The sequence below is a fragment of the Rattus norvegicus genome, chromosome 1 (assembly GCF_021556685.1).
Source record: "Rattus norvegicus strain SHRSP/BbbUtx chromosome 1, alternate assembly SHRSP_T2T, whole genome shotgun sequence".
Classification (NCBI taxonomy): domain Eukaryota; kingdom Metazoa; phylum Chordata; class Mammalia; order Rodentia; family Muridae; genus Rattus; species Rattus norvegicus.
Window position 1 is genome coordinate 217,003,450 of NC_141534.1, and position 15,406 is coordinate 217,018,855.

General features: G+C 52.5%; 2 protein-coding genes across 18 annotated transcripts; one reads left to right on the plus strand and one right to left on the minus strand.

Annotated features, from left to right (window-relative positions):
- Positions 1–1,899: 1,899 nt before the first annotated feature.
- On the minus strand, positions 1,900–5,376 carry Gpr137 (G protein-coupled receptor 137). Of its 6 annotated transcripts, none has more exons than XR_015641985.1 (8): positions 5,204–5,376; positions 4,371–4,742; positions 4,241–4,290; positions 3,375–3,600; positions 3,108–3,257; positions 2,859–3,015; positions 2,615–2,733; positions 1,904–2,363 (listed from the first exon to the last, which is right to left on the minus strand). XR_015641985.1 is itself a non-coding variant. In XM_087591926.1 (8 exons), the coding sequence occupies exons 2-8, from the start codon at positions 4,725–4,727 to the stop codon at positions 2,204–2,206; spliced, it is 1,191 nt and encodes a 396-aa protein (XP_087448052.1). In that variant the 5' UTR covers positions 4,728–4,742; positions 5,204–5,376; the 3' UTR covers positions 1,904–2,203. The 6 variants fall into 6 exon arrangements, 3 of the variants coding, with proteins under 3 accessions (NP_001103032.1, XP_087448052.1, XP_087448055.1); XM_087591926.1 differs by having other exon boundaries at positions 2,859–2,987; NM_001109562.2 differs by lacking the exon at positions 5,204–5,376 and having other exon boundaries at positions 1,900–2,363; positions 2,859–2,987; positions 4,371–4,886.
- A 373-nt stretch (positions 5,377–5,749) lies between these two features.
- Bad (BCL2-associated agonist of cell death) lies at positions 5,750–15,091 on the plus strand. Of its 12 annotated transcripts, none has more exons than XR_015638849.1 (6): positions 5,750–5,902; positions 6,106–6,285; positions 6,722–6,904; positions 7,322–7,468; positions 13,851–14,041; positions 14,582–15,091. XR_015638849.1 is itself a non-coding variant. In NM_001438404.1 (5 exons), the coding sequence occupies exons 1-5, from the start codon at positions 5,875–5,877 to the stop codon at positions 14,705–14,707; spliced, it is 708 nt and encodes a 235-aa protein (NP_001425333.1). In that variant the 5' UTR covers positions 5,750–5,874; the 3' UTR covers positions 14,708–15,091.
- Positions 15,092–15,406: the final 315 nt, after the last annotated feature.

The following is a 15,406-nucleotide window of genomic DNA, read 5'->3' on the forward strand; positions in this document are numbered from 1 at the left end:
GCTTAAAGCCTTGCACGCAGAATTAAGTGCCCTATAAATGTAGCAATTTTGTTTCCAACCAAAAGTGCTTGTCCAGCTTACTCCTGAAGTCTCGAGCCTCTGCTGATCTCTCTGGAGACCTTGTGGACCTGGCTCCAGGATAGTCCCAAAGAGAGAATTTCAAGGCAGACTTACTTCTAGGCTGAGAGCTCAAATGAGCTGGAATCACAGGCTCTGATAATCATTCCTGAGACACAGGGCAGATCCGCCAGGATGTCAGGAACACAGGGCAGTGACTAAACTTTTGGGGGCAATAGGAGGAGTGTACCAGGAGCTGACTCAGCATGCAAGTAGCCAGGAAATGAGGGTGAATCCATACCTAGGTAAGCAGATGGAGGCTGTGCCACAGAAGTGCCCCCTTTGTAGACCCTCCATAAACTTGACATTTGAAAACCACATTAGAGGTGGTGGCAGAAACCAGGCCTCAGGTCAGTGAGATGGCTCAGTGCTTCAGAGGGCTGCTTATCACCAAGCCTGAAATTCCAAGTTTGTTTCCTGGAACCCACATGGGTTCTTTTGACTTTTATACCTGTGTGTGTGTTGTGTGTATATCCATGTGCGTACTTATGCATACACACACACACACACACACACACACACACACACACACACACCCGGCCTCCACAAAACTAATTCACTAGAGGACAGGATGCTGAACAGGCTTAGTGGTTAAGAGCACTGCTACTCCTCCAAAAGTTCAGTTTCCAGCACTGGCAGCTCACAACAACCTCTCACTCTAGCTGCAAGGGAATCCGATGCCCTCTTCTGGCCTCTTTGGGCACCACACACAAGTACAGGTGCAGATAAACGTATACATGAATAAAAATAATCTTAAGGGGAAAAAAAGATGCCAAATTGGGCCACTGAGATGTCTTAACACGTAAAAGCCTTTGTCACCAAACCTGATGACATAAGTTCTACCTCACCAATCCATATGAAGGAGTGAACCAACTAGTAAGTTGTCATCTGACATCTACTTATGTGCTGTGCCAAGTGCTGTCTGTATATAACAAAGACATACAAATAAATGCATGTCATAAAGTTAGCTGAGCATGGTGGCACATGCCTTTAATCCCAGAGCTCAGGAGGAAGAGGCAGGTGGATCTCCGTGAATTCAAGGCCAGCCTGGTCTTGAGGGAGTCCCAGGATAGCCAAGGCTACACAGAGAATCCCTGTCTTGGAAAAACAGAAACAACAAAGAATACTGAAGGGCCGGTAGGATGGTTTAGTGGGCAAAGGCACCTGCTACCAAGACTTACACTTGAGTTTGCTCTAAAGGACTCAGGACAGAAGGAGACAATTGCTTCTACAATGCATAAACCCACACCTATACACATACACAATAAATAAATGTAATAAAAAAATTTTTAAGGATGCCTAAGAGCCACTACAGTGCTGTATGGCTGGAGAGGGGTTTTGGGTCTCTGCTCAACCACTGAAGTTTCATGGAGATTTGATTCCCTGGCCCCTCCCATGGAGATTCATCTTGGACATTTCTGGAAAGTACTCGACAGTTAAGCCCCATGTCCAGCATGCGGAAGTGACCTTCAACCAGGATAGGTGCGCAAACCTCAAGCTTCAGTTAATTGAGCTGAGGCTAAGGCAGAGGGTTACGTGAGCTCTGGGATTTCAGCCCACGTTGGTTGGGCAGCACAGAGAAGGATATTCTGAACCAGGAAAGCTTTAAGAACAGAGGCATGTGTAGTGGCCCTGCCACTCAGGGCCCACTAGCTTCATCGAAGGTGAATGGCACCTGCCCAGACTAGTCAAGGGCGACCCATGTCAAGGGTCAGTGTTTGATCATCCTGATACCAAGCAGGACGAGGTAAGAGGGAACAGAACTCAGACAAGTGACCGGAGAAAGGACAGGGCACAGACTCTGTTTATTGAGTGGTAGGCACAGGAGAGGTAGCTGGCTCCAGTGTGGAAGCAGAGGTGGCAGGTCATGCCAGGGCACTGTGGGCATCTGGTATCCTGGGGCCTTGTCCCAATTTTAGGGGGGTGGCACAAGCTCACTACAATAGGAGCAGCAAGGAGCTGGCCAGAGGAGAGAAGCAGCCACAGTCTCCTGGCACCCTGGGCAAGAAGCAGCAGACGTACTTGGCACAGGGGCCAGGGGTTAGGGGAGCTGGGGCCTGGGCATTCTAGGGGGAGTAAAAGGAGATCACGTCTGTGGCGTGGAATAGAGGCTGTGGTGGTGGCTACCAGGTCCTGGCACCTGGGAGAAGAGCAGAGGAGTGGTCCTCGTCTGGCTGGCCCCTCCCCAGCCTGGCTCACGCCCGATGGCACCATACCAACTGCCAGAGCCCAGGCTGCCGGACATGCTGCAGGCAGAGAAGCAAGGTGAGTCCCAAGCAGTGCCCAGGGCCACATTTTTGAGAGGAGAAAGGAGAGGCTGAGAATAGAGAGCCCTAGGTCAAAGGGCAAAAGGCTTTTGGAGGCAGGGGTGGGCACTGGGAACCCAGAGGGGATTTCACTCAGAACAGATTAGGAACAAGGGGCTGGCTCTCGGTCCCCATTGCTCTTGGAGTCAGAAAAGATCCCAAGGCACTTCAGGCAGGGTTGAGGCTCCTACCTGGTGCTCTCACTCCGGCTATGCTCCCAGGAGTAGCCCTCATCCTCACAGTGGCCAGCCCGGTCAAAGAAGTAGGATCGGGAGCCAAAAACCTGCCCATTGAGGATTCGACTGGTACTCTGTAAGGGGGAAGAAGTTGCTACTATGGATATTTTTCTGCTCCCATAACTGTCCCAGGACCCCAGACCAGAATTCCCAGGGTTTAGCCCTCTACACTGGACCAAGAGGTGGTTGGGGGACCTACCAGGTCCTGTGGGGGCCGGTGTACCCGGAAGAAGCCCACCAGCAATGTGGTGGGCAGTAATTCCCACACGAAGAGGATGAGGCCAAACACCAAGTAACCTTTGTTCCCTAGGTCGTTCACCAGATCTGCCTGGGGGGAAACAGAGGCAGAGGACAGTCTGCCACCACAGAGGATGCTGGCAGGTTCCTGGCCAGCTGGAGGGTAGATACTATAGTTACCAAAGAAGGGACAAACACTACCAATGCCTACCTGGTCAGATACGTTGTACCAGTCGTAATCGAAGGCATCTAGCCGGCTCCGAGGGGCCAAAGCCAGAGCTGCCAGGTTGTAACAGGCCCGGCTGGCATAGAGCAGGACCATGGCACCCCCTATAGCAGCTGCCTGACACACACTGGTCCCCTGGCAGAGATGACAATAGAGGATCTTCAGGGAGAGGAAGTTCCTATCTCCCCTTACATCCTAAAGAACTCTGTCCAAGGAGCCCCAAGGGTACTATGTCAGGGTTGGTGGCCCTACCTTGGCCTCTAAGTAGATGCTGGTGGAAGGGGCTCGACGGGCCACAAGGCAGAGGCAGGCAGCAAGCGAGAGGGCGCAGATGACAAAGAGGGAGTCGCTCACCAGGACGCGTACCAGCAGAAGGACCCAGGGCTGTGCCTGGCGCTGGCGAGACAGCACTGCACACAGTACATTCACCAGCAAAAAGAGCAGTGAAGCACCCACGAAGGCCCCTCGGACAGCCAGCCTGCAGCCCACAGCAAAGTCAGCCCCGGACCGTGGATCCCCTCGGCCCTCACCAGCAACCCTGACTCCTCAGGAGACCCCAGGGTCACTCAGAGCTCAGATGGTCAAATCTAAACTCTGCTCATCTAGTTTTGCATAGGAGGGAACTGAGGCTCACGCAGGGGAGGTGACTAGAAGCTACAGCAGGCATCGTAGTAGGAGCACCAGATCAAACACCTGGATCTGAGTGCTCAGTGGGCCTCACTCCAGCTGTGTGACCTTGAACATGTGGCTTTGTCTAACCGGACCTCAGTTTCTTCATCTCTCAAATGAGCATAGGAGAGCACCTCAGGTGAGCTGTGCAAAAGATGCCTTTGAAATATCTTTATAAACTGGAAGGCACCGTGTAAGGACAGGGGAGTCGCAGCCAAGGTCACTAAAGGTACACAAGACTTTATGCATTCCATGGATTGGAGCCTCCATCTTTCTCCACCGGAGATGATGTTGATGTTCTCCCTCCCCTGACACGATCACAGATGTCTGAATCGGACGCTTTAGGTTTTTCAAGCTCTATCACAAAATATGTCTGAGGTGTGTCTTGTCTCAACCCTGCTGGGTGGGCTCCTCCCTGCCACTGACCCATTAACATCTCCAGTACTTACAAGCCTCGGCTCATCTCTGGCCGACGCTTCGCCTTGGCCTTGAACACCACCTGGGAGCAGAGATACCCATCACTCCCCTGGACCCTTGGGATTGCCCTCCTACTCCCACCACACCAGTTCCCGTGGTTACCTGCGCAAAGTAGAGGTTCATAAGCGTCAGTGTGAAGAACTGCAGGCAGACAGGGCAGCAATAGAGAAGCCAAAAAGGCAAGGGCCCCAGGCGGTTGGCCCTGGGAGTATCTCGGAAGTAGAAGGAGAAGAGTGTGGTACGCAAGGCAGCCCAGAGCAGACAGAGTGCCAGGAATACCGTCTGATAGCTGAGGCGCTTGTGCCCATACAGAAGCACCAGCCAGAGCTGGGCATAGACAGAGAAGAAGAGAAGAGCATATAGGGCAGTGTAGGCAGCGGTCAGCCCCAGGGTCACTGTAGGAGGCAGTGCAGGTACCAGCCCAGCTGCAGGCACCAGACCAGACAGGTTACTCTCCATGTCAAGGAGGGAGGCCTGAAACCCAGAGACAGAGATAGAGGGCTGGCCAGATGCCAGGGAGATAAATATGGAGGGGTGGGAACTGCAATAGGTGGTGAGAGCTGGGAACTCTGGAAGAAAAAAGTTAGGGTTGTCAGGCCTTTCCTCCTCAGCAGAGACAGGGTTGGGGGTAGGTACGGGTAATCTGGGCCCTGTACCCGTCACTCTGGAGTGTATAAGGGTAGTCTTTCCTACCCAGGGCAAATGAAATAGGGGTTGGGGTGTCCTTCCCTGGGCCAGCCCCAGGGACAAGATGCGAGGATGCAGTGGCACAGAGTCTCTGGCCTTAGTCGCTCGTGTCCGGCTGGCAGGAGGGGGAGAGCCGGCCGATGCCCGTCAGCTTAGGGCAGCGGCCGCTGCGGGGGCGCCCAACGCCCCGCTCTCCCCCTCCCCAAGCTTGGTTCCTCTTTCCCCTGCAATAATCCGGATTGGGAGGCTTCTTCCTCTGTCCTCAAGATTCCAGACGTGTTCCCCCACCGCGTCCACCCTCAGCCCCGGTGAATAAAAGGAAGTCGATGTCAATGTCCTCAGGCCGCTGCTGAGGAAGCGGGATCCGGTCGCCCGGACACCGGGCTCCAGCTCCCGGCTCCCGCTGCTCCGCCCCACTCCTGCGCCTGCGCGGGCGTCCGTTCGCTACGTAAACTGCGTAGCGGCTGGCAAGGACTCCGAAACCATGCGCCGCGCCCGGCGTGAATCTCTTCCAGAATCAACGCAAGGTGCGCTGCCGGCGGGCGTCCGGGGTTACGGATGGCGGCCGGCGGCCGAGAGTAGAACAGGCCGCACACAACAAGCACCTGGGTTACCAGTGCCATTGACCGCCAGCTCTTAATGTTGGGGACTACCATTTCCCACGCTTAGATCCCCAAACCCACATCGCGGTAGACATGCCCATGTGGGGGCGGCAACGACTTCCCTGCACAGGGTCGCTGAAGGAAACTTCCGCCCACAACCAAGATGGTACCTGGGCCCCGCCCCCTAGCTTCAGTCTGCAGGCCCCGCGCTCCGGCCTGCAGCAGAGCCCCTTAGAGCCCCACGGCTCGCCCTCCTGGGCTCCCCTGTCCATTCTTCCGCACCCGGGCGGCCATCCTGCCGGAAAGGAGCTCCCGAGATGGCGCGGGGAGTTGTCCCCAAGGCAGGTAGTGCAAGGCTTCCACGACCGGGAGGAGGAAGGAGCTGGTCTTCCCATCCCGGTCACTCGGTCCAGGGGAAGCAATAACCATCGCAAAGATCATTGCATCCGACGGCCAAGCTTCAGTGAATGACTCTATAAGTAATCACTAAGCTGTTTACAGAGTTTTCACTAGCTCCTCAGGGAGGTGTCATTAGCCCCATTTTACAGGAGGAATTCAGGCCCAGAAGGGCTGGAGGACTTATCAGCCGAAGCAGGCCTCCAGGATCCAAATGGGAACCCCAAAGCAGCCCTCGCTGGCTCCTGCACACGCCCTAGGCTTGAGGAAGTCCGATCCCGGAATCCGGAGCCTGGGGAGCGACGCGGGAGGAAGGCGGTGGAGACCAGCAGGTCGGTGCAGGGGTGGGACCTGGCTTGGGGTGGCCCCGCCCCCAGACCGATCCCGGGATTTACTTCGAGAACTGATTGGGTTAGATCTGTGACAGTTCCTGTCGCCCAGGAAACTAGGGCCGGGAGCCCTTAGAACTGGAGAGAGGAGGCAGGCCCGAGTCAGGGGCCTCGAGAACGGGCTTGGGGTGAGACCTATTCGCGGTCATAACGGGCAGGGGGGGAGTACCAGGGTCTGGTCAGAGATCTGAAGAGAGATTTAGTATTCCGGCGACAACCAGGCCAGATCCAGAAGACAGATAAGGGATTGGGAAGATTGGGGAAGCTGGGGAGTGGGGCTACTCTGGTGGGAGAGGGAGCCAGGAGTACCTCTCCCCTGCTTCTCATCACTACTGTTTGCTTAGCTGAGTACTGAGTACTTCTTACCTTGTCTCTACAGCCCAGAGTATGTTCCAGATCCCAGAGTTTGAGCCGAGTGAGCAGGAAGACGCTAGTACTACAGATAGGGGCCTGGGCCCTAGCCTCACTGAGGACCAGCCAGGTCCCTACCTGGCCCCAGGTCTCCTGGGGAGCATCGTTCAGCAGCAGCCGGGACAGGCAGCCAATAACAGTCATCATGGAGGTAGGTTCCTCACTTCCATCATTTTCCTGTCCCATGTCCCCTGACTCAGTTGCCCCTTACATTCCTGTTGCAGCCATACTTCTGAAGACTCTTGGGAAGCCCCAGATAGCTCTGATCATCAAATTGCCTCTTCTACAAACCAACTATCACTGGGCTAATGCACAGAGATTTATGGCATGTCCTTAATGATTAAGCTGGTTCACTAAATGCGGAAAACAGACTCCCTTATTATGTCCCAGACAAGATAAGATAGATGTGCGTGGGAGGTAAGCAGAGCCCCCAAAAAGAAATGACTTTCCTAAGGTCACTCTAAGGGGTGTTGTTGGAAGACTCCTCAGCCTGGAATAGGACCTTCCAGTGGCCAGTAGGTTCTTTCTTACTCCATGGCTCACCTATAGCACAACTGTTCTTGCTCAGATGGAGCAGGCAGGTGACCCTAAGTGACAAGCCAGAGCCGTGTGAAGTTGGAAAGAGGAAGACGGAGAGGCGTTGGAAGACACTGGTTATACTTTCCACTTCCCATCGCTGACCCCGTAACAGCCACAGAAACCTGAGCTCAACCAGGTTTGTCACTGGCTCCATAGAGCTTAAATTATCCCTACCCCATTATGTTTCCCTGAACTGCTTCAAGCTCCCACACAGCTGAGACTGGCCTCTACCTCCCAAGTACTAGGACCACAGGCCACCGTGCCTGGCATTCCACCTTCTTTTTAAAATTATGTGTATATGTGTGCCATTGTAAAATGCACATGTGCAAGTGTGGGGGCCTTGCAAGCCAGAAGAGGGCGCTGGATCCCCTAAAGCTGGAGTTACAGGTGGTTGTGAGCTGCCCCACCTCTTTGCTGGGAACTGAACTCATGTCCTCTGCAAGAGCAGCAAATGCCCTGAACGACTGAGCCATTTTTCCAGTCCCCACCCCTTTTAACCTTCAGGTTTCTTTATTATCATCATCATCATCATCATCATCATCATCATCATCATCATTTATTTTTTTGTTTTTCAAGACAAGGTTTCTCTATGTATCCCTGGCTGTCCTGGAACTCTCTCTTTAGACCAGGCTAGCCTGGAACTCAGAGATCTGCCTCTGCCTCCCAGTGTGGGGATTAAAGACATGCACTGCCACTGCTGAGCAATCTCCAGATTTCTTTTTCTTTCCTTTTTAAAAAAAATAAAATGTTTATTTAATGTGAGAACACTGTTGCTATATTCGGACACACCAGAATGGCATCAGATCCCATTGCAAATGGTTGTGAACCACCATGTGGTTGCTGGGAATTGAACTCAGGACCTCTGGAAGAGCAGTCAGTGCTCTAAACCACTGAACCATCTCTCCAGCCCCGTGGGTCAAATTCCTAAGGCCTGGGACTCACCTTGGGCCCCGGGAAGGCCTCATTCTGTTTCAGCTTCACCATGAGCTCCATGTACCCTGTGCAGCTGCCGATTTGCAAAGGTGGCTTTGGCGGGTCCACCTGGGAGGGCAGCTCTTCAAAGTACAGGCAGACCCCAGTCAGCTGCAGCAGCTTGTGCAAGAAGGCAGGTGGCTGGTGCACGTCCACAGGTGGTGCCTGGCTTGGGTCCCGCACTGCTTCGTCACAGTATTCCAGTCTGCGGAGTGAAAGGCCCGGCCTTGTCCAGACAACCCCAAGCCCCTTCTTTAAAGCTGTCCTAGCAACATGGGCCTGAGGAACCTGGCTTCCATGTTGTGATTGTGGGGTGAACTGGTCCAGCCCCAAGAAGAGGAGCTACCTTAGGTATTACACCTACTCCAAGGGGGTACTCCAACAGGAAGGAGGTGGCATGCTAGGACAAAGTGACAAGGTCTAGATTATACTTATGGGATGAGAGACTGGGAGGAAGGATGGGACACTGTCACAAGAGGAAGGGCAGGGCAAGCCTGAGTTACGAGGTGGGGGAGGGGCATTGACAGACTCTGAAAACAGCTTTAGGAAGCTCATTGAAAGTGGGGTTTGCGGGCTGGAGAGATGGCTCAGCGGTTAAGAGCACCTGACTACTCTTCCAGAGGTCCTGAGTTCAATTCCCAGCAACCACATGGTGGCTCACAACCATCTGTAAAGATATCTGATTCCCTCTTCTGGTGTATGTGAAGACAGCTACAGTGCACTTATATATAATAAGTGAATAAATCTTTAAAAAAAAAAAAAAGAAAGTGGGGTTTGCTGCAGCAAGGAACAGAGGTGCATCCCAGCTTCATGAAGGAGCACTTCAGTGAATGAGGACTACCAGGAAAAACAGCCAGTGTGTGTGTGTGTGTGTGTGTGTGTGTGTGTGTGTGTGTGATGGTGGTAGGGTTCATAGACATTTGATTTACTTTTCAGTGTTCTCAAAAGCAGAACTGAGTATGGTAGTATACGCCTGTAATCTCAGCACCACGCACAGAACAGATGAGTCTGAGGATGGATTGAGCTACTTAGACCCTGTCTCAGTGAAACAAAAGCAACACAAGTGAGATTTGCAAGTGTCAGACCTGCCAGAGCCATGGGACTACAAGCCATCTGTGTGCAGTCAGCTCACCCTGGTCCCACCTCTCCTGACTACCTGTACCAGGTCCACTGGGCTGTGAGCATCACTAGGGCAGGGACTGCAGCACTGGGACTGCACAGTAGGAAGGGGGGAGGAGGCCATAAAATGGGAGAAGCAGCCAGTACTGACCTCTGGGCCAAATGGCAGCATCTCAGGAGAGCCTTTTAAGTGCAGATCGAGAGGTTAACTGCTTCTGCCTTAATTTCCTAATGTGTAAAATGGGAATAGAACTGGTCCTACTTCTCAGGGCTCCAGAAGGGCACCTGAATTCATGTGAACAATGCTTAGAAACTGCCTGGCATGCAGGAGGCGTCATGGAGGTCCCTATGCCCAACTAACAGCATAGTTGTGGATGTCACTGTTGCTGGTGAGTTGACTTATTCTCTGCAGACCTGGGGTTCCTTCAGTAATTAGGGCAACCCATGCAGTGCCTTAAACATCCAGTGCTCTTGCATGGCAAACAAGAAGTATAGGTTAGACTCGGGATAGGGGTGGCTTGAAGAATCAGATGGTAGGGAGCCGCTGAAGGTTTGAGACAGACGTAGTTGGGTTTTAGAACAGGGATTGAGACATGGGCCCAGGACCTCCAGCCTCTCACTGAACCACATCTCCAGCCTTTGTTACATTTGGTGAGACAATCTCACGGTGTCGCCCAGGCTGACCTCAAACTCCAGGGCTGCAGCAACCATCTGGCCTCAGACCTCAGACATCCAACTAGCAAGTAGCTGGGACTACAGTTTGCACCAACTTCAGGAATGGTTCTTTATTTCTTGGTTTTGAGTTTTTGAGACAGTTTCTCTGTGTAGCCCAGGTTTTCCAGGAACAAGCCCTACTGGCCTGAAACTCTTGCCTCTCCTCCCAAGGGTTTGGATTAAGGGTGTGTGCTAACCATGGGAACAGGTTTATCTATTGAAGTGGTTGACAAAATCCAGGGAACAAACTAGTTTATGATAGCAGGTAAGAACTGTATGAAAATCAGATTTCAGTGTTACTGAGTAAGGCAGTGGTGGTGGGCACAAAGGTGTTTTCTGGGACATTTTGACTATGAATCCAGCAAGCTGCGCTGTTAGGCCCTGGCAAAACATTCGGCCAGAGCAGGGCCAGGTAAGGCCCCAGGCTAGAACTCTAAAATGCCTTTCCTCAAGGCTCCCGCACAGGTCTGGGCAGGCCATTGTGGAGACCAGGCTGACAGAGTGGCCTGCCCTGCCTGAGGGCAGAGCCTCACTGCTTGTAAGCATCTGGGAAACCACTGGTTTTGTTTTTATTCCTGTTCTCTCTGGTCGGCCATGCTATGTGTTTGTTTGTTTACAAATGTCTTTATATTGTGTGTGTATAAGCATATATAGAGATCAGAGGATACATTTTAGGAGTTAGTTTGGTTCTCTCCTCTTCTCCCTTGTGGGTCTCAGGAGTTGAAAGTTTAGTGACAAGCACCTTGGCACTCCCACCAATTGTAATGGAGTATGCTAGGATGTCTCTTGCATTGTGAATTTGCTGGTTTGGCCACACCCACTTACCCAGAGGCCCTGTGGGTAAGGAGCTTAAAGCTAAAGGTGCATATCAACCAGTTTCTTCCCACTTCCCCAACCCCTAGTCTGTCTGGGAGGGTGGCCTAAGGGTAGACACCCAGACAATAGCCACCCATCCCTTCCCCTGAGGAACTGAGGCAGGTCTAGGCCACTCCCACCCATCCTTTTTGTTCAAGGAGTTCTCGGAATCTCCAGGTTATTTCCAGTAAATGTAAAGATAATTTTACAATTCCATTGCGGGGCTGGAGGTGCAGCGCAGTTTGTGGAATACCTGCCTAGTAAGGGTGTAACCTCAGCCTCTAATCTCAGCACCATATAAACTGCAGTTGGGGGTGGGAACAGGAGGACCAGAGGTTTAAGGTCAGCCTTCCACCACCTGAGACCCTTTCTCATCAGTCAGTACAAATACTCTTGACACAAATGGATGTTACTTTGTTGCTGAGGTGCTTGGCATTGCTCAGTGCCTTTAGTAATCAACAGTTCTCCATGCCACAGCATGGGCTCTCAGCATGGCTGACACTAGTCAGGGCAGGAGAACATGACTCCTCCAAATTAGGCCACCAAGTTGGTTTGTGGTACTGTTGAAGGGTGGACATGAGAAGAGCACAGACCAGTCTTTGTCACTTATTGTGTGACCTTGGACACAGTGCACATGCTGTTTGCCTTAGTTTCACTCCCTGTAAAATGAGGAACTGCCTCCATAATCAGAGTTAACTAAATAACTGAGCTGGAGAGATGACTCAGTGGTTAAGAGCTCTGACTGCTCTTCAGAGGTCCTGAGTTCAATTCCCAGCAACCACATGGTGGCTCCTCACCATCTGTAATGGGATCCTATGCCCTCTTCTGGTGTGTCTGAAGACAGCAACAGTGTACTCATAGACACTAAATAAATAAATCTTGGGGGAAAAAAAAAACCTAAATAACCAATCCAAAGGAATCTTCCAGCCTGACCTGGTCAGTGTTTTGATTGGTTGTGAGGTACTGGGATGGAACCCAGGGCCTTGAGCATGCTAAGCAAGAACTTTTGTTTTGTTTTTTGAGACTTTATGTAACTCTAGCTATCCTGGAACTCACTCTGTGGACCAGGCTGGGCTTGAACTCAGAGATCCAAGGACCTCTGCCTCCAGAGTGTTTTGGAATTAAAAGCGTGTACTATCAAGTCTGATGCTAAACAAAGATTTTAACATAGCTTATGAAAGCAGATTTGTTCGGGGAGGGGGCACAGGTGCCACATGTCCAAGTGACTGTCAGAGGACAGCTTTCGGGGCTTGTTTTCTCTTTCCCCTTCACATGGGTTCCAAGGCTCCCCTCAGGCCAGCACTGAAAGCTCCTTTAGTGGCTGAGCATCCTCAACCAGCTCTTGTTTTGCTTCCTCCTGAAGGAGGAGGGACATTCACCTTCCCACCACCAGCTCGGCACACAGAATAGTGATTCTCCCACTCGGGTTCATTACTCAGTGCAGACAGGCTGCACCACCACCACTCAGGCACTCCTTTTACTGTCTGGCTGTGTTCTATGTAAGATGGGGAGAACTCCACATCTGCCACACAGGAGCCAAGAAACCAATGGATGCTCAAAGGACAGGGTAGAGTTGCGACTGTGAGACAGGCAGTTCCCGTGCCACAGACAGACTGAGGTAGCAAGGAGCTGGGGAAATGGGTCCAAGATTATGAAAAGAAACCCACCTAGCTACTGAGTGGCCCCAGTGAAAGCACTCTGTAGGTAAGCGATGATATTCTGTCCTGGCCAAGCCTTTCGTGATGGGTCCCCTCCTTACCTCTGCTTTTTGTCACATGTCTGCAGCTGGGATCCTCAGATCCTCTGAGCTGCAGAGTCTTGCAGCTGACCTTTGAGAGGGGGAGGCAAATTTACCAACCTCCGAACCTGAGGGTGACCTTACCTCCTCCCCAGCCTGCAGACACCTGGGTGTGGGCAGCAGGCTGTGCCTAGCTCTGGACTCTGCTCTTGGGAGTGGTTCTGGTCTGGACCGAGGGGTACAGATGGCAGAAGTCAGGATGGCACACGATACCCAGACTAGAGAAGAGCACCCACAATGCTCTTGCAGCTCACAGGGCACGCCTGTACTTCGATGCAACCTTCACACAGGTGCGTTACTATGTAGGCAAGGTGAGACTGTCCCTTCATGAAGAGAACCTAAGCATGGCTGGGCAAGGTAAGAGCTGCACACAGCCTGATGGGCTCTGAGTTCCAAACCCAGGGCCTTCTGGCCTCAGGCCTTAGCAACCTTGTTAACCTGAGTAAACCTGACCTCTTGGACCACATTTGTAGCTATTGTGTGCATGTGTGTTCGTGGTCCAGTGTCCCCCACTCCACCTGACTCTTCTTTTGTAAGGCAAAAGACAAGTTCTATAGTCTAGGCTGGCCTTAAACTCAACCTCCTGCTTCCACCTCACCAGTTCTGGGATTATAAATATAAACCACCACAGCCAGCTCAGGCCTCCATGCTCAGGCTGTTGAACCAGGTAGTGTGGAGGACAGTTTAATGCGTTCCAAAAAATAAAACGGATGAGTGATGACAGTTCTTGACACTGTCTCCCAAAAAAGGCATAACGGGATGCTCTAAGCGTTCTTGTTTTCCAAGATTCCTGCAAAGACACAGAGGTACCTCCCTACTTAAGGGTTGCTATGAGACCGTGATAGTTATATCTATGTCCCTATTTTGTGAAAGGCACAGTAGACTGTCCTTTTGTACACTAAAGGCTTCATTACTAGCACTGTACAAGGATTTGTGGAAGTAATCGATTTCTCACAAAAGTACTATGAGCTCCCTGTATTCACGAGAGAGGGACTCGGGCTGTGATGCGGACAATAGCAGGCCAGAGATTCACACCTCTTCCACTCCCTGACCCTGGCAGGCGCTGGGACTATGGAGACCCGGAGTCGCCACAGTTCGTACCCAGCGGGGACTGAGGAAGATGAAGGGATGGAGGAGGAGCTTAGCCCTTTTCGAGGACGCTCGCGCTCGGCTCCCCCCAATCTCTGGGCAGCGCAGCGCTATGGCCGTGAGCTCCGAAGAATGAGCGATGAATTTGAGGGTTCCTTCAAGGTGAGCGCCAGCGTTGGGTGCAACGGGACCTGAACCCTGAGCCTTCCTGGGATCTAGGGCATGTCGGGATTTCTAGTTTCAGAGCCACCAAGTTTTCCCTTGAGTGTTGTAGAGCATGCCGGGACTTGCAGTTCTAATCCGTCCCCTGTCCCAGTGTCCAGTGATTTGCTGAGATTTCCTCCCTCTTCCTTCTTTGTCCGAGGCCCCGCCCCCAGTCCCCGGAACATGCCTTCACCTGTAATCCGGAGTGTTTATACAGCCAGACGGCTATGAGAACTTCACGCTAAAGTTTCTGAACAGTTAGATTCATTAGTACAAGGCTTAATGGTATCTGAGCCTTTCCCCAACTTAAGCTACTTTAAATTCTTAAGTTCTGCCCCATCCTCTAAACAGTAGATCTCTAGCAGTGCAGTTTCATGTAGGATCCCGGCACACGCATCCTCCCATGTCTCTGACAGCCCAGTGCAGAGCAAGCTGGTGGTGGGAACCTGATTCGGGACGCTAGAGTGAGGCTCACTCTTTCCTCCTCCTTCCCTGAAGGGACTTCCTCGCCCAAAGAGCGCAGGCACTGCAACACAGATGCGACAAAGCGCCAGTTGGACGCGCATTATCCAGTCCTGGTGGGATCGAAATTTGGGGAAAGGAGGCTCCACTCCCTCCCAGTGATCTGCTCCACATTCCCGGAATTCTACCCGCTCCCATCGCCCGCCATATTGGGTGTGGGCGGAAGTCTTTCGAGGCCTTAGGAAAAAAGGATCGCTGTGTCCCTTTAACAGGGAGAAGAGCTGACGTACAGCGTTGAGTTCCTTCCGGTGCGTGCAATAGCCATGGAGGGGTGGCCCTTGCTTTGGAGTTTTCAAAGTTTTCCACACACCCTACCCCCTACGCCTCCGGAAGTGGCTATGTTCCCTCTCCGTTACTGGACAGCCCTCAGGCGCCTGTGCTAAGTTGCGAGTCCTGGTAAACCGAGACTGGGTGCTGTCCTATCATCCTAGCTGGAGGCCCCAGGTCGGGAGAAACGTGCTTTATAATAAAGCCCGCGCATGTGTCGCTGCGCCTCTGTTCTTGGTTTGGGGTTTCGCGAATCGGATTTCTGTCGCTGATAGTTTTAAGGGATTCGTTTTACCCGAGGAAGAAACAAGCTCAGTCTGAGGCCAAGAGATCGAGTCAACCCACGGACTTGGGCTGCTTGGCTTGGGTGGGGAAGAGGAGCGTGGCTGGACCCCTGGGACTGACAGGCCCTTATCTCTAATATGGTAATTGGGAGCCGCCACCCAGCCAGCCGCTGGAATTTGGCGTTCTGCAAACCATGTCGCGGCTCCCCCGGGGCGGGGGAGGGGGGTCATTTGCTCCTATTTGGGTCAG